Source organism: Anarrhichthys ocellatus, unplaced genomic scaffold (genome assembly GCF_004355925.1).
Source record: "Anarrhichthys ocellatus isolate YVR2014 unplaced genomic scaffold, GSC_Weel_1.0 scaffold115, whole genome shotgun sequence".
Lineage (NCBI taxonomy): Eukaryota > Metazoa > Chordata > Actinopteri > Perciformes > Anarhichadidae > Anarrhichthys > Anarrhichthys ocellatus.
In genome coordinates this window covers 582,977-605,464 of record NW_022280145.1, presented here as the reverse complement: position 1 = coordinate 605,464, position 22,488 = coordinate 582,977, and the positions used below count along the sequence as shown (strand labels likewise).

At 42.0% G+C, this 22,488-nt stretch overlaps 2 protein-coding genes across 2 annotated transcripts in view; both read right to left on the bottom strand.

The window, feature by feature from the left end:
* LOC116399542 (rho GTPase-activating protein 12-like) overlaps positions 1–3,119 on the bottom strand; it is a 14,893-nt gene extending 11,774 nt beyond the window's left edge. Inside the window, exons 1-3 of the mRNA XM_031876762.1 lie at positions 3,012–3,119; positions 774–845; positions 49–153 (exon numbers count right to left, since the gene is read on the bottom strand). Coding sequence (XP_031732622.1) covers positions 49–153; positions 774–845; positions 3,012–3,107 — 273 coding nt within the window. The 5' untranslated portion in view covers positions 3,108–3,119. The remainder of the gene's footprint in view (positions 1–48; positions 154–773; positions 846–3,011) is intronic.
* A 32-nt stretch (positions 3,120–3,151) lies between these two features.
* Positions 3,152–22,083, bottom strand: LOC116399548 (kinesin-1 heavy chain-like). Its single transcript, XM_031876774.1, has 20 exons — positions 21,560–22,083; positions 18,397–18,484; positions 18,233–18,306; positions 17,680–17,784; positions 17,532–17,580; positions 17,372–17,427; positions 17,013–17,100; positions 12,442–12,566; positions 11,377–11,481; positions 10,295–10,440; positions 9,487–9,635; positions 8,887–9,086; positions 6,911–6,979; positions 6,393–6,599; positions 6,154–6,297; positions 4,594–4,782; positions 4,264–4,381; positions 3,552–3,622; positions 3,354–3,463; positions 3,152–3,258 (listed from the first exon to the last, which is right to left on the bottom strand). The coding sequence occupies exons 1-20, from the start codon at positions 21,686–21,688 to the stop codon at positions 3,153–3,155; spliced, it is 2,328 nt and encodes a 775-aa protein (XP_031732634.1). The 5' UTR covers positions 21,689–22,083; the 3' UTR covers position 3,152.
* Positions 22,084–22,488: the final 405 nt, after the last annotated feature.

The window sequence follows — 22,488 nt, the reverse complement described above, 5'->3', positions numbered from 1 at the left end:
AAAATCTGGTGGGAAGCATTGTGGTAATCGTGTGTTACATATCTTTACCTGCTTGTGAGCTTTGGTGAGCTGCTCGAGGTTGCTCTCCAGGAAGCAGATCTTCTGTTTGTGGGCGGCGCTGCTTTCTGCGTCGTCCGAGTTCATCTTAGCATTCTAATGAAGCCCAACAATCATCTTTATCGGTACACTGAGTTCAATCCATGTTTTACGTCTGCATTTATTTATCTGCTACAGCTGACTTGTCAACCGTTCAGATCTTCCAACCCAGCGATGTTCAAAATCTGTAACCAACACCCCTGAATCCAAAGCATCCCATTTGTGGCTAAATGAGATGATAAGCAGGGTATTTGAGAGGGGTACAGCACCACGGCATAGCCTCTGTCCTCGGAGAAAAGCCTGATTTGCCTTTGTTTATCTCATCAAGCCTCAGCCTGAGGGCTGGAGACGAGCACCACGCCGAGAGCCTGGGTCCCTAATTTACAGCTGCTACCTTTAAAGAATCAGATGGCCTACTTATTGCAGACGCTTTGTGTTGTGTTCCCTGGATTCATTAAAATCTCATCACCGTGCAAATGAAATGGGAGTGCAGCCGGTGCATGGCTGTGTTTGTCTCGTTCCAGGTAAATGTCGTGGTCGAGGCAACGAGAGCTGATATGATATCACACTAGATCACAAAGATCAAAAATCACATATGAAACCAGATGACAGCGATGAGGTACAATGAGCAGCTTCAGGAGAACAGGAGGACATGTACCTACTGTCGGGGCTTTTACCTTTTTCACTCGAGTGGCCAGGTCTTGGACAAAAAGCCTCCGGAGGTTGTGGAGCGTCTGCAGCTCTCGGGCCTGTGTGATGGCAAGGAAACACAGTTACAAAAAAAATAAACAGTTCGGAGACATTAAAGAGTTTATTCACCCAAACCCAGACTTTGTCCATGTTTTGAGTTTTCCTTCCCTGATAATTCTGCTTTCCCCCGAACACGAGTGTAGTTTAAAGAAGTTGATTTGTTTTACTTAGAATTAAGACCAAGACCCTCAGAACATAATCATGGATGAATTACTGAAAGGGGCCTACCGGGCACAGGCCTAGGCCCCCCTGGCCGTCACCTACAAAATGTCACTCAAACAGACACGTACCAACAAGGAAGAGACTCAAAATGACCAGAAAGAATCCAAACAACGACAAAGAGATGCAAAGAGACAACAAAAGATTCACAACGACTAAAAGGGGAAAAACAACCAAAGCAACTACAAAGAGACACAGAAATGATCACAAAGACATGCGTAACCACAGAGAGATGCGTAACGACATCAAAGAGACACAACACAACAAGAAAAAGAGGCTATAACTATGTGCGTCTTGCTCTGTCTGGGTTCAGACTTTTGAATCTGCCCGTCTAATATCAGGCGATGTCTTGCTCCTATGTGGGGGAGGTGATGGGGCTTTTTGCATGTCTGATCCCAGGAGCCCATTGTCTCGTAATCCACCCATGAACATAATAGCCATCCTCGGCATGACATCACGTCCCTTACTGCTCGTCATTTTAGAAAAAGCAATCAGCTACCCATCTTCAGCGTATTGGTATAGAACAAGTGATTCAATCACATTTCGGTGATACTGCTGCTTCAAAGGGATACTTTTTGGATTTTCACATGAAATGACTCCAGTTAATGTAAACAAAGAATTCTACTTTACTGTAACAATTTGAAGATCATTTCCCTAAAGTGATGTTTGTGATTATTCTACAATGACTGATGATGGTTTGTAATAATCCTTTTACAATCATTTTGGAATTGACCATTTAACTTGCTAATATAAGTTTTTTCTGAGAGGTGTCACTGAAGTTGTATTACTTCCATCCGCATTCATTAGAATTGATCCTTTGTGCATTGCATTGTGGGTGAACAGCACAATGATGTTTAGTATACTCTATTCCTTACTCTAGGCCTTTTCTCCACAGTAAAGGAGACACTGGTTCAGGCTCGAAATGTTGCAGTTGAATGTTTTCAACTGTCACTTTGTCCAAAACTGAAAAATTCTATTGTTTGTATTTAAAATATAAGCAAAACTTTTTTTCTACTTAAGGTGAAGTCACCCTCTAAGGCAGTGGTTCTCAACTGGTCTGGCTGCGGGACCCACCATCACCCCTTAATGACAAGCCGCGACCCACTACCCAAATTATATATATATATATATATATATATATGTATATATATTCAAGAAGTCTATTAGTAGTAATGTCTCTGTGTAGTAAACTGCCAAATCAAATAAAGAAAGTACACATCAATTATATTTTAACAAATATTATTCTAATTTTTCAAATGTAACTGGATGGATTGTAAATAATGCATAGAAATACATGAATAAATGTTCTTCTCATTTCAAGTAAAATAACAGCTGGATTAAAGAATAAATTTCGTAACGAAATAAATTTTAGAAAAATTATTTTCACTGAATTGCCCTGCAGCTTTAAACTCAGTTCATTCAGGGTGAAGTGAAAAGGCCACAATATTATATTTATCTCATCTTCTAAAAAGAGAAATGAGTGTTGGAAGAATTCACCTCTATGAGTCTGTCCAGAGTCTAATGACTCTGGTCTCTCTGGCCGTTTTCTGTTTTGGAAATCGTCCTATGATTTGACTTTCACAAGTCAATAGTCCTGCTCTGCTCTCTGTCCTCGTCTCTCTCCGTGTGTCACAGTGTGTGTACATCTCACTCAAGTCAGGAAACTCTCAGAATACCCATATTTGATTGGCTGAGCTGCATCACGTGATGTGATTCACAACGCATTGGTCGGTGTTTTTCCTGCACGCTGAACAAGTGCCGTGAATGCTGGAATAATTCCGCTGCATAAAAAATGCCCTTCAAAATAAAATCACATTTTTTTTTTTTTGTCAGTCAAAGGCCCACGACCCACTGAAAACGGGTCCGCGACCCACTTTTGGGTCGCGACCCACCAGTTTCACTGCTCTAATGGACCACAGGTTTAAATGGACACGTCGATAACTGACCACAGTCTCCTCCAGTCCCTTCAGGTCCTGTCTGGCCTGCTCCCGCCTGTCCTGCAACACCCTGCACAATGCAAAACGGGAGTTAACCTGTTGCATGTGGTATCATGGTAAAACAATGGCCATTAACTACACGTAGAGGTGTTACGTGAGGTCTTGCAGCTGGCGGCTCTTCTCCTGGTCTGCAGCCTTGAGCTTCTCATGCTCCACCTTCAGCCTCTCCTGCTCCAGCATGATCTTCTGGTTCAGACTACACACACACACACACGTCGGCAACAGAATCAGTACGCAAGCTCTACGTCACATTTACAGAGCGAAAGTGTTTTGGCGTTGTTGTTGGCTTACTCCTGCAGCTCCGTCATGAGCTTCTCCTTGTTGTCCAGCTCGTCTCTCAGGCTGCTTATCTGCTTCTGATGGACCTGTCTGTGAGACTGGATCTGCTTCTCCACCGCGTCCTGAAGACACAAGCAGCACACAGCTGTGGTCACAATGCAGAGGCTGGAGACCGCGCCTGTATGGGACAACTCTTCAGTGACGCAGTACCTTGACTTCATGGGCAGACTGGATCTCGTTCTCCTTCTCCATGGTGTTGACTTTCTCTGGAAAGAGTAAAGCTGATAAGGTATCACTATCATTACCAGGAAAAGCAGTGGAAAATGTAGTTTTTTGTGTGTTTCTTTTGACATTTTTTTCATTTTCTTTTCAATTTTGAGTCTCTATCAAACAATAGAGATGTCAGTTTACAGCGAAAGAACACATTTGCTTTGATTTAACTCCACAAAGTGAAATAACAGTTCAAAAGATGTTGTCACTGTGTTATTGTGTTCTAATGTTCTTGTGTTGAACAGTAGAAGTAGATTTACCTCATCAATGACTTCAATAATTGTCAGACAAAATGACGCGAAAACAATAATTTCAACAAATATAAAATGGAATAACATTACTTATAACTTATTATAGTTACTTATAATTAAACTAATAGCTTTTGTAAAAAAAAGAAATACTACCTTTACCAATAATGTTTTTTTTAAAGATTGGTGGAGCATGTGTTTTAAAAAAGAAATATTACGAAAAAAGCAAAAGAACTGCACTACAAACAAGCCAAGAGTGGTTTGCTTGTGAGACCGCAATGCACCCTGGGGATTCTTTTGGGCTCATCTCTTTGATTTAAGTACAACACATCTTTTAACACGGCATCACAAGCTAAAATGCTGCCAAGAAGAGCGTTAAAGACAGCACAGGGGCTGATGCTCACCTTGGGCTTTGATCCGGACTATTTCCTCATTCAGAGAGTCCACATGTTCCTCCAGCTGTCGTTTCTTCTGCTCCACATTCTGGAGGCTGTCTGTCAGGGACTTGATTTTGGCTTCATGCTGGACGACGACAGGAAATTGAAAAAGACATGAAAATGTATAAACTGTCATATGCGATTAAAACTCACACAGAGAATAAAGACATGCAAAAACCCCGTCAACTAGCTAAGCTGCTGTTTGATTGATAACAACACAATCTGCCATTTTAATTAACCACCACATTTGTCACTATGGTGACAAGTATCCATGATGGCAGAGGCAGCGGCGGTTACCTGGGAGACTCGGAGCCGGAAGGCAATCAGCTCCATCTCCGTCTCCTCCATCTTCTGGGTGCTCTCGGCCCGGGAGCTCTCCAGCTGTTTGCTCCGCTTCACCATCGTCTTCACCTCCGACTTCATCTTACTGATGAAGAGACGGGCCATGGTGAACTCCTCGTCAATGAGGCCGCTGCTCTCTTGTTGCTGTTGGGTCAGAAAACAGTAATTAGGCCTCAGAGGATGTGCTTGATGCTTTGTTTTGTATGCTTTGTATGCAAAACATTTTCTTTCAATTGAATGTCTCTTTTTGAATATTTCTATCAATGATTAACCAAAACCACCGACTAACCATTACAGCTAAATATGCAGAAGGCCCATCTACAGAAAATAAATGGAAAAGACATCAGAGTGGTGGCAACTAGGGCTGCAACTCACAATCACTTTCATCACTGATTCATCTGAAGATACATTTTTTGTTATATTTTGTTGAAATTCTCTGTGCATCCTGACAGCAATAAACAAATCAAATGGTCTGAAAAACAAAAGAATCTGGTATCGATGGTTGTGGCCCGTCCAGTCTACCTCCGACACCTGCCACCCTGCCTGTCTCCCCGTGTCACTCAGCCCATAAACTCATTGAGCGTCGCATCACCAGTGTTCCACAAGCTGATAGCTTAACAACGGTGAGTACGAACTACAGCCATGGGGGAGTGACTTTGGAGGGAGGCCTGGAGGGACGGGTTGTCATTGTTGTTGACTTCCTCGTTAGATGTAGAGACTTTTAGAGCTAGTGTTGCTAGCTACCTTTATTGGAAAAGAGTTTGCGACACTGAGTTGGGTTTTTGGTTGGATCCTTTTTCTCTTTTTTAAAATCTCGCCTACTAGTTGTAAGAAAACGCCATGTGGGAACGGCTATCGTCTGACGACAATTTAGCTTTTAATCTGCAAAGAAAAGCTTGCAGGTTTGAAAATATATTTAATTACACTGTTTATCACAGCCAGGAGTTGTACAAATAGACATTATCTTTGAATTTTTTACATTTCGAAGGTCCTTGAACACAACATGTGTGATGAACACATCCGTCAGAAAAGGAAACCAAATCGAAGCTTAAAATTGTGACATTTTATCAAAAACACTTTACATGTCTCATTAAAGAAAACTGTCTGCACTAACCAGAACCTGCAAAAGAAACCAACAATACTGAGTTCTAGCCAAGATTGTGATGTTTCTGTAGAGGTGCAGGACTTATACATTGCTGTGAAAAAACGAGGCCACAGTGAGTGAAGACAGGAGCTGAAACCTGCTGACTACTAAGTAACAATCTGTTATTAGACGTCGTCTCAGGCTGGTTATCGGACTGGAAACAACGATCAGGAAGTCTTGGCCCGGATATACACTGGCTACACTGGAACCCAAAAAACCGTGGTCAGATGATAGACGGATAGATGAGTTGCTGTGGTAATATCACTGAAGTCAGCATGTCTTAGTTTCAACAGGCCATTGCTCCTCTGCTATGATCATGAATTATTCCTAGCTTTCTAGTATATCTCTGAATGTGAAACACGGCTGGTAACCTTTATGTCGTTGCTCCCCACAGCGATGCCGATCTCAGCCAGGTCTTTGAGTAATGATGACATCATCTCAGTCACCCTCTTCCTCTGGTGGTTGGTCATCTCCTTCAGCTTCTGGAGTTCAGAATCAATGGAGGCCAAGGAGCTCTGGTGGTGGATGAGAACATAAACCAATACAAACCTTACGAGGTTATCACGTGTAACCGGCGTGATCGTTTCCAAAGGATTCATATGAAAAGTACCGATTTCTCGTTCAGCTCCTCACTGAGGGCCTCAAACTCCTGCGCCTTGTCCTCGACTTCCTGACTCTTCTGGTCGTAGTTGACGGCCAGCTCCTCCAGGGCCTGCAGCACCTCCTTCACCTCCTCCTTGGAGGCTTCGTTCTCCGCCAGCAGCCGGTTCAGCTCTGTCTGCAGGATGTCGTGGTCACGGCGGGAGGAGCCCAAGAGCTACAGGTGAGGATAGGGAGCGAAGATAAGACAGGGACGCTCAGCCGAGGAAAGGGGCTGAAAGGGGAGTGACGTTCACAACAGGATCTACTAAACACATTTCTGCACTAGCTAAAAAAAATAAAAAGTTCAATCTGCAAGGCTCCACTGTTGCTTTCTAGGTGTGAGCTACACTCTGACCTCTCCTGCAGGGCTACTAATGGTCTGCTATTAGCTGTCACACTGGGTTTGTGCTAACAGGAACAGCTGGAGGGGCTGAGACGCAGGAAGGGAAGGGAGGGTAAGAAGGGGAAGAAGGGGAGCAGTTTCACCTCCTCCTGGTCCAACATCTGCTGCTCCAGCGACTCCAACAGCTGAGACTGCTGGTTGATCTCGTCGTCCTGGAGGAGCGTGAGGACGGTGGAGAGGAGGGAGGAAAAGAAAAGAATAATGCACTCATCACTCGTTTATTTCCACCTGAAACACTGGCAACACCGAACAGCGGCCAATCACGCCATCTGCTGACCAATAGAGACACGACATGTAAGAAGGATTGTCCAATTAGAAATGTTACGTATAACATGACATCCTAACGTCATACTGTTGATCTTAATAGATAGACATTATGTCGATTATTAGTACTTCCAACATAGTTCATCAATAGACATGTGAAACATTTTGTGCCATTTATTTATTTTTCAACACAGGTTAATATTGTGATTTAGTTATTATAATAGAGTCCCTAACAGCAGCTGTGGTGTGGACATCTCTGCATGCTCAGTTACAGGATGGCTGTGTGGCTCTGTTAGCTATAAGATTTAGGTGAGAGTGAAAAGGAATTCACTTTACATTGTTTTGCTTCATAGATGGTGAATAAAGCAGCTTCTTATCGTTGGACTATTATCCAAACTTATTTGTTGGCGATTAAATGTTCTTTGTCCAGTCCGAGACATGTCCAAGTCCAGTCCGAGACATGTCCAAGTCAAGTCCGGGACATGTCCAAGTCCAGTCCGAGACATGTCCAAGTCAAGTCCGGGACATGTCCAAGTCCAGTCCGAGACATGTCCAAGACATGTCCAAGTCAAGTCCGAGACATTATCGTTGGACTATTATCCAAACTTATTTGTTGGCGATTAAATGTTCTTTGTCCAGTCCGAGACATGTCTAAGTCAAGTCCGGGACATGTCCAAGTCCAGTCTGAGACATGTCCAAGTCCAGTCCCAAGTCAAGTCTGAGACATGTCCAAGTCTAGTCCGAGACATGTCCAAGTCAAGTCCGGGACATGTCCAAGTCCAGTCCGAGACATGTCCAAGTCAAGTCCCAGGTTAAGTCTGAGACATGTCCAAGTCCAGTCCCAAGTCATCCTGTTGTCTTAGTGACAGTAGCGGGACCAAATAATATCACTTGGAAAGTGATCTGTCTATTGTTACCTTAAAGTCATGTGGAGTCTTTTTGGACTTCATCAAATCAGGATTAAAGTCGCCATAATCATGACTTGAGTACACACTTCTGATTTGGTGTCTTTTTAACAAACATTCAGTCCGACTATATTGTATTTTAGATTTTGTTGTTTCTTTTTTTAACGTATTTATTATATCTTTAGTGTGTGATTACATATTTATTACACTTGTTTTGATCTTGTTTTCCTACTTATGTCTCGTGTTTGTTTGTTTGCACTGTCCTCTATGCTGCTGTAATCCTGCAGATGTCCCCGCTGTGGGACTAATAAAGGATTATATTATATTATATTATTATCTTTTCTTATCTTTTAAGTCCATGTGTGTGGCTGGGCTCGTGCATGTGCATGACACTAATAACCACCACCAAAAACAACTAAAATATGTAATAACAGAATAAACATATGCACTAAAATGATTCATACCGTTATTATTAAACAATATTAGCATATCTTGCCTAAAGGGATGTTAAGTTGAGTGTATTAGTAAAGCATTAATACCATTAACAGAACCCTACCGATACATTTGCATCTGCATGGACGGGTACCTTCCATTGATCACTTGAGGAATCAGGATAAGCAGTGGATGGCTTTATGTCAACCGCAGCATAATAATGATCACTACTTAAGTTTTGATGTTATTTTCGGTGGTATTGTTGGGACTGATTCATTCACCTGACATTGATATTTTGTCCGATTAAGAACAACTGATCAATAACATTCGTGCTTGAACTATGAATCCACACATGAACTCAACGCCGGAAGAAAACGCTGGGTGTGTGTGTGTGTGGGTGTGTGTGTGTATGTGTGTGTGTGTACACCGCCCCACACTTCCTAGCACGCCTCCCTCACCTTGTCATCCAGCTCTTTGTAGAGCTTGGCCATTTCGGCGCCGTACTTCTGCGTCTCTGCCTCGGTGAGTTTGACCCCAGGGAGGGTGCTGAGGGCCGGCGCGGGTGCCGTCTTATCGTTGTTGAGGGTGCTGTCCAGGGCCTGGACCTTTGCTTTGGCCTTCTCTTTGTCGAACTGATCCTCCACCGGCACACTCTCTCCTGCGCGGGGGGGGGGGGTTATGTAATGCAGACGTGATCATGCAAAGAGAACTAGACATTGCTGATGGGGAAACAAAGGATTCTTTCTTAAAGCATGTCCTTCAAGTCTAAAATAGGACCAATGAGTGATTCAGCTCTTTGGAGCATGTCTGAGTGATGAAACCTTCTGTTTGTTTTTAAGCTTCTTTTTTTCCATCTCATTCAAACCAGTCATGATTATCTTTCGTTTACAGCAAATGGAAGATTCCTACACTGTACTTAAATATATGATAGGACCAAGTAGGCAGAATTCTCCTCAATAATTCCTAAAATACATCCTAGAGTCTTTTGTTTGAATGTCATAATGCAGCGTATGTAGCAGATAGAAGTGTGAGAAGCTGTTGGATGGTGGAGTCCTCACCGCTCCTCCAGCGGTTGAGCTCGGCCTCCAGCCAGGTGACGGTGTTTTTCAGCGTCTTGTTCTTCTCGTTCTCTCTCTCCCACTTCTTCTTCCACTGCTCCGTGGTCAGCTCCACGTTCAGGGTCACGGTGTTCTTGATGGTCTTTGCCCTGGTGAGACAGGACGATAGTGATCACCAGAACCAGCCGCTGGTTTCACCGCAGCACACGCCGACAGTTTAGCATTAACTGGCTCCTTCAGATCACTGGGGGGGTCACAGGTGAGATACCCAACCCATGTGGCTCTGTCAAATGTGTGTCACTTATTTAAAAGACATTTTTGAAAATATTGACTTTCCTGCCCAGAGTTAGATTGAGGAGACCGATACCACTCTCATGTTAGGAAGCTAAATACGAAGCTAAAGCCAGCAGGTGGTTAGCTTAGCCAAAGCTAAGACGCTGTGATCAATCCCTGGTGCCCACTGGTGCCAGAACAAGAGCATGATCCCTCACTGGCTTCCCACACAAACCTACGCAGTGTTGGGTACGTTTTTTTTTTGTCTTTGTGACTAATCATTTCAGGGGAGTTATGAAAATGTTTAATTTGACCAAAACTGCTACAATTCTCATCTCATGTCCTCAACTCTTTTTTTAATTGTCACCACAGCAATGGAATGACCTTTAACCGGCTGTGAACAACACAAGCGGGCCATTGGATGCAACAATAGAGCGATGCACTGACCCGATACGCTGGACTGCCCTCATATTACCAAGCAGGAAAATGATTCCCATGCAGAGTGGTTCACAGGTTGTGATGCGTGTGTGTGTACCTCTGTCCAAACATCAGCGTGGACCTGGTCTCAGCGTCATTGAAAGCGGACGGTGAGCAGCAGATGACCATGGTGGTCCGACAGTTCCCTCCCAGGGAGTCCTGTAGGATCCTGGTCATCTTACTGTCTCTGTACGGCACGTAGCTCTGACAGAGGACGCAAGTTACAATCCTGCTCGGGTCGTTTATCAACACAGAATGGCATCATGTCATCATTTTCAAAGGTATATGTTTTAGATGACACATCATTATCACTCATTTAAAACAAATATATATATACAAGAACCTCAGCTGGAGGCCAAATGGAACAACTTTGAAATGATTTTAGACGGTTTACATCATTCTCCTTTCTAGGAATCCTAATCATACACGTTGAACCACATTCTCCCTGTCAGGGCCAAGAAGTGTTTATGTACAAGTGTGTTTATCACTTGCACATCTCACGGAAAAGATGTACTTCCATTTTACTAAATGTTAAAATCCACACTGACCCCTGCGTTTTTATGCTTTGAGTCCATTTTGGTGGTATTTAGTGCAGCATAATGCAAACAGCTGATACGCCGCTGTAGACCCTATTAACCTCTTCTACAGTGATCGATCAAGGCTCTCAGTTTGTCTGTGTGCTCCACCTTTTCCCCTCACGCAGAGAAATGAATACAATCAATCAGTACAATCAAAGTATTTAGTATGTCACAAAGGGATTTAGTAAAGTCCGATGTCTAATGCAGCATGCCAGAAATACCAGGATGTTTGTATTTTTGCAGTATGCAAGTTTGCAAGCTTTTCTGGTTATATTGGCCCACAATCCTTTGTGCAGCACATGTATAAGAAAGTTCAAGGTACCATGTTATGAGGGATTGTAATGTCCCAGTAGAAGGTATACTGCATGGTACCGTGCGTACTTTGTGAGGACGGCTGCAGTATGTACCGGAAGAAAAAAATGATGCATTAGGATCAAGACCCGTTTACGTCTCGCGTTCGATGGGGATTCCCAGTTAAACGCACTAATTAACGGCAGTCCCGAGGACAGCACAGGAACAATCACCCCCCCCCACCCCCTTCAGGAAGAGCTGGCTGTCTCACCGAGCCCTCCGCCAGAGCCGAGATGACATTTCCCAGCGAAGACAGGGACTTGTTGATCATCTTGGCCTCATCCAGCACCGTCCCCTCTGCTCCCGTCTTACCCACCTGTGAAACACACACACACACACACACACACACACACACAGGAGCGTTCTCAAAGAGGATGGGGAGGTGCCGTGCTCACTGAATAACAAGCGGATTAATAAAAGAAGGCTGACAAAGCATGTTAATGGATTTACTGGAGCTTCGTGCTATCCTTGTCTTATTAACGTACTGATGGACCGATTACTACAGTGTTCCCCTGTTGAAAGGAAGCAGCAGCAGTGTGTCATTAAAGTTTCATTATATGAATCCAGTCGATGCAAACTGCAGGAAAAGGCCTGTCCACATCTGAAATGTCAAGTTTAAAGGTGCAGCCTGTGAGATCTGGCCAGGATCTGAGTATAAACATTGGAAAAATGAACTAACTAATATATTGTGTTGCAGAGACATTTACTGAAGTGAGCATGCTAACCAGCTAGCCCAGCAAAGGCACAATGTGCGTGTGCATTGTGATAAGTCTGTTTATGGGATTAAATCCAAAGTGGCAGAAATGTGAAAACATTTCTGCCACGTTTCCTCCTCTACCACCACCAGGAGACTACTTTGCCAGGACGAGGTGGAAATACAAGTCATTTTCTTGTTTCTGCCAATTTGAATTGAATCCAATTAAAACAACTATCTATCAAAGTGTATTCAGCCCGTACAGCGTGTAAGATAGCAGTGTTATTTTGAGTTTCAGCAGTTTAGTTGAACTTTGCGTGGTCTTGCCCTGCTGTCAGTCAGTAGATGGCTTTTTCTTTTTAAATAAGTGATGACAGTACATTTTGATTGCATGGACCCAGTAGTAGAGGGGAAATGCTGCCCCCTAGTTGTTTGGAGCAGGTAGCCAGATCTTACACATTGCACCTTTAAAAAGAAGTAATTAGAATGGCTGTAAAAAACAAAATTATAAAAAATCTTTGCAAAAAGTGTGAGGCAGGAGGAAGGAGGAAGGAGGAGGACGAGTGCAGGATGGAAACACACTTTCTCACTCCCGGCCAGGTCGACGAGGTACAGCTTGCCGGTGAGTTTCTGTCCAGTCTGAGAGTTCTCCTGCTTGATGTTGATGAGGAAGATGCTGTGACTCCTGGAGCTGTGCTCGTTCATGTCTGACATAGAGATGTGCACACACACGCACACACGCACGCACACACACACACACACACGCACGCACGCACGCACACACACGCGCACGCACACGCACGCACGCACACACACACACACACACACACACACACACAATTAGCACTGTGCTAATCCTACCTTTTTAGTATTATTCATGACAAATGATCTATAATTCATATAGTTGTTGGAATGCTGTTAATGCTAATCTTTATTCTTCTTTTTATTATTATATTTCTTCCGTCCCACCTCTTCTGGTCCTTCATATTTTAAGCTACAGAAACCGTTCAACTATCAAAATGTTCAGCTCTTTAATGACATTTATGCTATGACTTTTCATATTTCTATCTCTTATGCTTCATGAATTAGTAAGCTTTTTGCAATTTTTATTTTGAATGGGATTTCAATGGAGAAAATGTTCAAATCCTCTTAAACTTCCAAATCCTTCAACTTCCTCATATTTTCAGCTACAGACACCATTTCAACTTTAAAATGTTGACAAAACCCTGATCTATTGCCATATTATTCAGCATTTTTATATCTTTTACACTTTCTGAACTGCAGCAATTTAACTTTTATGATTTTTTTCAGTCCTTTTCTGACTTCATAATGGGTGTGTATTGCGCAGCTTAGAGTGCGTGATGTCACCGCTAGAGTGAAGAGTAGCTTGAGATTCTTGTGAAAAAAAGATTTGTCTTTTGCCACTGTGTCCACAATCTTTTATAGTAATCTACTATTACTACTATTACTGCTACCATCAATATTATTACTACCACCACTGCTATTACTACCACCACTACTATTACTTATACTACAACTGCTACTACTACTACTGCTATTCATGCTACTAAAAGTAGTAATACTACTACAGCTATTAGTATGACTGCTACTAGTACTACGTCCCACAGAAGCCTGTAATTGAGAGGAAAACCAACTTTCTGCTCCATAGAGACCAATGTTAAATTTTACTTCAAAAACATCTTCCACAGAGCACGGTACCCCATTTCTAGATCGCCAGTTCAGCCACATTTTTTACACTACAGACACAATTTTTACAGGATCTGTTCTTCAACTCATCCTTCCTCTCATTTATTAATATCGGAGCAATAGGAGCTACGGTTATGGGAGTTTTGAGGATTTGTTTGAGAGGTGTTTCCCCGTTTCATCTCCATGAAAAGGCTGCAAGGACACAGGTGTTTCTGATTACATCTGACCACTCATTTCTCAAAGAAAGCAGATGGTACCAGTTTTGTCTATTGCTCTGGAGCTCACATTATTAACACCACAAACATAAAAAACACAGTACCGCGTTCGGCAGAGTCTTATCTTTCTCACGGTATCCATATTTTGGCACTCAGACTCCTGCTTTTCATTAAAAGGGGCTTTGTTCAAAATCACTGTTGACTGTAATGTTTCTTAATCAGTCTGCCTCTAACACCAGGTGCGTCGTCACCATGGCAACCAGTTACACACGCACGCAGGCTCTCTCTCTCTCTGTCTCTCTCTCTCTCATACAGTCATTCAGGTCTTAGAGATTTTAAGAGGACTTTCCACCCCCCCACCCCATTTCAAAATAAAAGCCCCAGAGAGTGAACTCTACCTGAAATGCTTGTGATGAAGCCTGTCATTTAATAACCTCTGTTTATGTGTCAAACATTCTGATTATGTCTCTTCTCCCCCACCCAGTCCCACCCTTTCAAAATAAAAGCCCCACAGAGTGAAATCTAACAGGAATGTTTTTGATGAAGACTGTCATTTAATAACCTCTGTGTTTCATACATTCTGATTATGTCTCCTCTACTTTCTCCCCCACCCAGCCCCACTCTTTCAAAATAAAAGCCTCATGGATTAACTGTATTTAAACGTTAAGCTCAAAATTAGGCTTCTTTGTTGAAAAACGTAATGCTCTGACTGATACTGCGACAACTACTACTGCTGCTGCTAATATAGTATTACTACTACTACTACTACTGCTATTACTTCTACTATAACTTTTGCTGTTGCTACTATTACTACTACTACTACTGCTACTGCTATTACTGCTACCATCAATATTATTACTACCACCACTGCTATTACTACCACTACTACTATTACTTATACTACAACTGCTACTACTACTACTGCTATTCATGCTACTACAAGTAGTATTACTACTACGGCTATTAGTACAACTGCTACTAGTACTACTACTACTGCTACTTCTTCTACTGCCATTACTATTACTAATATAACTACTTCTACTACTACTACTGTTATATTAAATACTATGACCAATACTACAGCTATTACTACGACTACTGATACTACTACTTCTTCTAATTACTAATACTTCTACTAATACTTCTACTACAACTACAACTTCCACTACTACAAATATCACTACAGGACTTTTCCCTTTCAAAATGTTGAGCTCTTTCAGGAGAGGGGTGCTTTGACTTTTCATATTTGTAATCTTTTAACTTTTTGAAATATTAAGCTATTTGCAATTTTTTTTTAATGGGATCTCTGGAGAAAATCTTCAAATCCTGTTAAACTTCTTCAACTTTCAAAGCCTTCTTCTTCTCATACTTTCAGCTACAGACACCATAGTTAGACATTTCAACTAGAAGGGTTTTCAGCAGTGCAGTTTAAATGCTTTCGAGCTTCAACATTTTTCAGACGGGTAGTCTCCCATTTCTTAATTTTCAGCAATTTTTTTACAATTCATTTCAGCTTTCAGCATTCCAACGCATTTTCAGCAGGAAATGCATTTTCTAGTAATACTAATTATTTGTATTAACAATAATATTATTATCAACTATAATTAGTATAAAAACATTGACTCATGAATGTTAATGGCTCTAACAAATGTATTAGTCTATTTATTTGTTTTTAAACACAACCCAAGCCACATTAACATGTAATCTGTTTCTGCACTTTAATTATTTAGCTAATCTATTAAAAACGAGTGTAGAAAGAAGACTCAGGCGGTCGACCCCTGAGACTAAAGACATGTATTTGAAAGTTGATTTGCAAGGGAAACCAGTTGAAATTTCTATATTATTTTAATATTATTTGACCTAAATCATACATTAGGGACTGAATCACAGAGAGGAATCATGTGACGATGATGATGATGTTTTGCAGTGTGAAAGGAGACAGCTATTGTCACAGAGCATGTGCAGTGCTGGTGTGTGCACTGGTGTCACATGCAGCGTATGAGTGTGACACATGTGGCCTTAAGGGACCTTTGAAGCATGAAGAGCAGTTCACTGGTCATGGTGCTCCATGTCATTGGGATGTCTTCAGGGCTGTTATGAATTTACAGCACAAAAACCCTTGAAAGACATGGAAGTGTGCCAGGGAGGGAAGGTCTAATGCTAGCCAGTTGCATTATGGGAAATGTATGAGTCAGTGTTTTTGGAACTTGACTGTGACTGTTCATTAAAAATCTGGATATCTGGACCACAGCTGTCTCAATGTTGAACATGTTTTAATTGTCTTTATTTGTTATGGAGGTGAAATACAAAATCAAGGGAGGACCACATTGGCTCCATGTGCAACATGCAGCTCTAGGCTACTGTAGACAACCAACCTACAGTATTCTGTTGATTGGCCTACTTAAGAATGTTGTGTTCTCTTATTACACAAAAGGCCAATAATACTCAAGATGTAGACGTAAACTGAAGATGAGCAGAGCAAAGACACTGAACCTCACACAGGGACATTCTTTGTGTTCTTATCTTAACTTTCCCTCACTCCTGTCCCTACGGTGGGCTCGTACGAGTTTGCCACCTCAGATTCAGAACAGACAAAAGAAGAACGAACTTTATATTTCCCGAAAGAAATTCTTCTGCCAGAGATTGAGCACAGTAATAAATATGAAGTGTATAAGAAGTAACACTAACACCAGGGTCGAATGGAATAACAATACATGTAAGATAGAAATGTTTAAGATAAGTAAACTAAAATAGAAAAGTAATATTGTGCATGATATTGAGATTAATATAGTCAATGATATTGAAAAAAGTAATAAAAAGTTACATAGGTCATAAACAAACTCTCCAAACTTCAGATAACTGAGTGAACATGATGAATGACACTTTGAGTCCAACTTCCTCTATGAACACTACTCTGTAAAAATAGAGATGTTAAGTCACGAACCTCCGGTTCACCAGCGTGGGACCTGATTCTGGAAATAAATAAATCTTTTTTTACTTTTTTATTTTAGAAGATATTTGCTGTGAAATCAAAGACGACAATTAAGCTCAGCTTAGCAACACTAAGTGTGTTTTATGAGCCACTGACTTCACTCCTCTGTCTTGCTCTGCGTTCAGCACACACACACACAGAGTCTCGGCTGATGGGAGTCTCACTGCAGTCAGGAGACCCGGTGAGGTTGAACCCGTGAGAGGCAGCAGGCCCCGCGGGCGCTCAGCGCCTGAACTCACTTGTGACAGCCACGTGTCTGCAGCTTTTGCCTTCGTCGATGGCATCCATGACCTCATCGGGACAGCTCACAAAGCGCTCGGTACACCCCTGGAGACACACGCAATCACAAGGAGCCGCTGTGTTCAGCGAGCCGACTTCACAGAGAGACAATTATTAACTGAAGAAGGAGAGGACATGCTGATATTTTCAGAGGGAACGTTATGAAGAGAAAACTTATTTTCCTTGTTTTCTTCATCTTTTTAATACTCTCTCTTCATCCGTCCAGCTACTTAAATAAAACTTACACTTGAGAACAACATGAAAGATAAACAAGATCTCATGTTCTACCCAAAGGGACATTTCTCAACGTGTGTCCCACCTTGACATAGGGCACCCTGTTTTTGTCCTCGTGCACAGAGAGGTTGACCTTTGACACTGCGGAGGAGAAGGAAAGCAGACATCAGGTCTGAGACCGTGGTGTTGTTTGCATCGGGGTCTGAATGATGATGATACTAAACCACGAGAGACTTGAAACATACTGTCCAACAAGTCCTTGATTTTGTCCAAATAGATTTCGAAATATGAAACCTGCAAAGAAAAAGCATCCAGTGAGAGTTATCATTGTCATTATGATGTGTACTCGCTGATGCTTTGGTGCATCGAGCTCCCATTGGGAGGTTAACCTACTTTGATGTGAAACTCCAGGTTCTCATCCATGGAGTAGATGTAGTTGAAGATGTCCTCGACAATTCTGGGAATGATTCCCATCATATCTGAGTCGTGGAGTTTCCCCTTCAGGAGACAAGTACATGAAGACGAGACAGCGGGGTATGTTTCAGTCTCTATCTTTTGTTCAGTGGTAACTAGAGAGTGTGTCGTGATAGAATCTTTGTGTGCATGTGATTAACTCCTCATAATAATCTTAACAGCTGTGAAAGACGGGTACTTCGAGACCGGGAGAGGGGTCGCCTGACAGACTTTGAAGAAGGTTTTTCAATCTAGACTACATCGGAGATCATTGTTTCAGAGAAAAATCACCAACTCCATAAAAACTCAAACAATCCAAAAGAATCAATCGGCCGATTAATCAGTTCTTTCGTTCTCCAATCTATCGTTGTTATATCTGCCTTTAAAAATCCGCAGACCCTAAAACACCTGGTAAAGTACTCCAAACCTCCTCTGTGCTAGTTCCTCTTCCTGTATTCTGACACATTTTGGACAAGGTGGAAACAAATATTACCTCCATTGTGTGTGTTTTACCAGAGGACGTCTGCCCGTAGGCAAATATGGTCCCATTGTAGCCCCCCAGAACATCTGTACACACCAAGACAAAGATCAAAGGTTTGGGCTTTTAGTGTGTCAGCCACTTGGACTACATCTGCATCCCACTACTGTACATCTTACCTCTGACAATCTTCTGAGCCACGGCGTTGTAGAATTGCACCTGGGTTGTGTCGGATTGGAACACGCGGTCAAAGTGGTACGGTTTACCCTGTGAAGAGGAGGCAGTGATGAGCACCAGTGACATGAATTCTTCATATTGCTACATAACTCAACATACGTAACTCCACTGTACGTTAGCAGCTCGACAGTCCTGTTTTGATTGCCAGGGGATGTACTTTCAGTTACAAGATGTGCTTTTATCAATGAAGGACGTGTGTAACATGGCTAACGTCCTGTGGTTTGCTTATTTACCACCATGACACTTGTGAGGGAATAAATGACACATTGTTCTTCTTACAGATGAGGAGGTGGATTCATGAGCAGTAAAACATAGCCTTGTTCAATGTGATACCCTCGGAGCTCTGACCAGCAATGTATGGTGGCTAATGTTAGCTAACATTAGCTTTTTTATTTTAGGTAGCTATTCAGGGTTGAATGTCAATATTATTTTTTTTCACTTGCTCTTGCACTTGTCAAGTTTTATCTGTATTTAATTAAATACATCTGAAGTTTTGCCCAAATCCTTTAATGCCACCAAAACCAAACTCCTGTTAGCAGGATAACTGTGATGCTAGCTGACGCTGCTTGTAAACCTTCCGACATCAGCTCCGGTAAAGAAACTGTTTGATTCTTTTTTCACCACTTGCCCGATTGGGCTAGTGTGTTGCTAGATTTACTAGCGAGACCTGGCATTTGACTTCTATTTACGTCTTTTAATCCTTACAGTTGAGGTCTGGTATCGTTGTGTATCTGTAACTGAATCAGCTCACTGATTCTACTTGTGCTACTTTATGTTTTTCAGCACTTAAGCATTTACAATGATTTGTTAAATGACACTAGTAGCCACAGGGGCGGCTATTCAGCTAAAGTTAGCGCCCCAGTAAAGCAACTACAGCACATTAGATACAATATTTAAATTTGACAGAATCATGATTCCCCCATTTTTATTCAGAATATCAGATTCTCTAAGTCTTCCCTCAAAACCGTGAATGCAAACAATGCAGGGTTCAATTTAAGTGATCAGAAATCCGTGCACGTAGATTTCAACGGAAATCATTTTTTGTAAAAGTTGACCCAAGAGAGCTTCAACTTCATATAAGAATGTTCATTCTAAGGTTTAAAGCCAACATCAAACCCCCGCCAGCTGTTCAACACAAATTCACACAAATCAGTGTGCTTCCAATAACGTATGACAAATAAAAACACAGAAGCAAATCAAGCCCGTATAGTCAGCTCCTTGATGAGGAACGGACGAGTCAAAGTATGTAACTACTACAGCGGCCTTTGATACTGCCAGGGACAGAAAATCTAATCTAATCTGGATATTTGAATAACCTAAATGCCTCTGCAACTCACCCGATTTGCATTTCCTGTTTCGGAGACATAGTGATCATGTCGCAGTATTGCATCTTGGCAGCACAACAGAAGGCAGCATCAGACCCCAGCCAACCAACGTCGAATTGGGCAAATATTGTTAGAGAGCAACATCATTGCACACAGTCCCACTGGCTGCTACACACAGCACAAACACAGGTAGAACTCTGTCATTGTAAATGATGTTTGCATTACAATGCAGGTCCTCCACATGCAGGTGAGACGCCGGTTAACGACACTGAAGACAAACACACACATAGACTGTGAGTACAGCTCAGCAGATGCATTAAAGCTGTAGTGCTACTGTTTGACATAGATTCCACCAGCAGCAGGTTAATGTATGTGCACTGCAGAATGAGCTCCCCGGCCCCTGCTCCAACCTGCAGCCCCTATAAACACTGCAATCAAGCTTCATATCAAGAAAAATACATTTACGATTATAAATCTACTGATGCGGATCAAAAATGCTTGTTTGCAAATTAAAAAGTTCTACTTGCTTTTGAATCTGATACTTAAAAAGTGAATGTTGTCACGTCTGGCTCACAGAGAATCTTTCATTTTATTTTTCACATGAAACCCTTGAATGCGAAAGGCTGTCTAACGAGCAACAAACACACAGTTTACCCGTTGGCAGTGAGGAGTTATATTGGAATATTTTGTTGATGGTGTTACTTAACTCAAAGCAACACACATCTGAGATATGATCTGCACTGAATGGGCCGGAGAAACACTGTTGCACATGATATAAGCAGCTATCGGTTGGCCTATGACTGGGAGTCAATGTCACGGAACAAAGCGGTCATTCATTTTTGTTTTCAATAGTCATAAACATCAGGAGTTGTATTTTGCCAAGTAAAATTGTCAATATGATGTAACACCTGCCATATAACAGCTAGAGATTCAACTGATGGTGGTGAAGAGTGCAACATATCTCCCATACTGCACTAGTGCACTAGTGTTGGGATCTGGTGAAATATGATTCACTTATTTTTCATATCCATCAAAGCATCCACCTTGTCCACCTTGTGGAAGATTCTGCGTTTATAACGTTTCTCTACTCATTTGTTTAGGTTTTGCCTTCAATTGTGTCTGGCCTCATTCATTCATTCATTCATTCATTCATTCATTCATTTTCAAACTCATTTTGTCAGATTCATCTCAGATGCTTCATCTTTCATCAGCACAAATACAGCTTTACTATTCAAGGCTTTGGTTTGTCAGCTTCACCTGTGCTACCATGTTAGCGTGCTAGTAGTATATTATATACAAATACATTAGTATGCCAAGGTGAGTGCTAGCCTCAAATTAGCTGGCGTTAGCTTGTGAGGCGGGGGAATTGCAGGTGACGCTGAGTACAAATGAAACGGATGAAAGTTTGTGAAAACTGACAGTTTGACAATATCAAGGTCCATTCCATTCTCCAAACCGCTCCTCCTAGTGATCTATTTACATGTTAAATGTTTAGCAGTCACATTCAATTGCTAGAATGTTGCATTTAGTTTGGTCTGTGTTAACACCCTGGGCTTAAAAGCACTTTATGTTACTTTAACTTCACTTTTTAAAGGTGCGTTTGGTATTTCAGACACCAAAACAGACATTTTTTAAAACCCAAACTAAGGACAACATATATCCGAATGATAACTAACACTTAAATGATAATTGAATGACTTTTACTACATGAAAAGCAGAAGAAGTGCTCAGTTCAGTGTATCTTCGGAACCCAGAGCCGGGAACAGAGAAGCACACTCACCGCAATATGCACACAGTCGTCCCCTTGAAACTTCGGGATGTACTTGTCTCCCCGGGCCACCTCCGAGCTGTTTAGCGGCCTGAAACGGCACACCACTTTGATGGTGGTCTCTGCTGCGGGGTCCGCCATCTCCGCCGCTGCTGTGGCTGGATGGATGGATGGATGGATGGATGGCTGGATGGCTGGATGGATGGATGGATGGATGGATGGATGGCTGGATGGATGGATGGATGGATGGATGGACGGAGCGCTCCGTCCTCCAGTGACGGTTACAGAGACGCTAACCGGCAGCAGGGAGCCGAGAGGGGGAGGCCGCGCCCCTCACAGCAGCAGCTCGGTGCTCAGCTGCTCCAGCTGACTCAGATGAGCTGTGTTGGAGGTCCTCAAAGAAACACCTGATGATCGCATGTTTTATAAAGACCAGCTGTGTTACGGGACATACAATGAGAGAGAAAAAACATATCAGCGATGAAAATAAAATATCAACGTTGCGTTAAAGTTAATGCCACGACATGGCAACATGCCGATGAAGCAGGGGAGACCGGGGGCAATTTTAACGCACTAAATTCCTCCAATCAGAAACAAGCTTGAGTGACGACACTGTCTCGTGCTCGGTAGGATTGTCTTTCTGCCAGCGGAGAAGGAACCGGATAATTTCAACAACAAAACATGTATTTTGAGGTAAAAAGTTACTTTTTCGATGGACAATGTTTTCTTCTGCTGTGAAGCTCTGGATCTTCTGAATGCAAATATCAATGCTCAAGAATATAATTAAATAAATCATCTTAAAGGATGAATAGTCTAGTGTTTGATAATATATGAATGTATTTATAAGACATAATCTTAGGCTGTGGGAAGATATGTATATTTTCCACTATTTTATGACATTTATCAAATAAAATAAAATATATGTAATCAGAATCAGAATC

Bases quoted from the DNA above. Each gene is read 5' to 3' on its own strand.
- LOC116399548 (XM_031876774.1), bottom strand. From the start codon at position 21,688: ATGGCGGACCCCGCAGCAGAGACCACCATCAAAGTGGTGTGCCGTTTC. The intron at 17,581-17,679 runs GTAGGTTAACCT...TTTTCTTTGCAG, and splicing joins ACCTGGAGTTTCACATCAAA to GTTTCATATTTCGAAATCTA. The intron at 3,464-3,551 runs GTACTGCGTCAC...TTGTGTCTTCAG, and splicing joins AGTCTGCCCATGAAGTCAAG to GACGCGGTGGAGAAGCAGAT.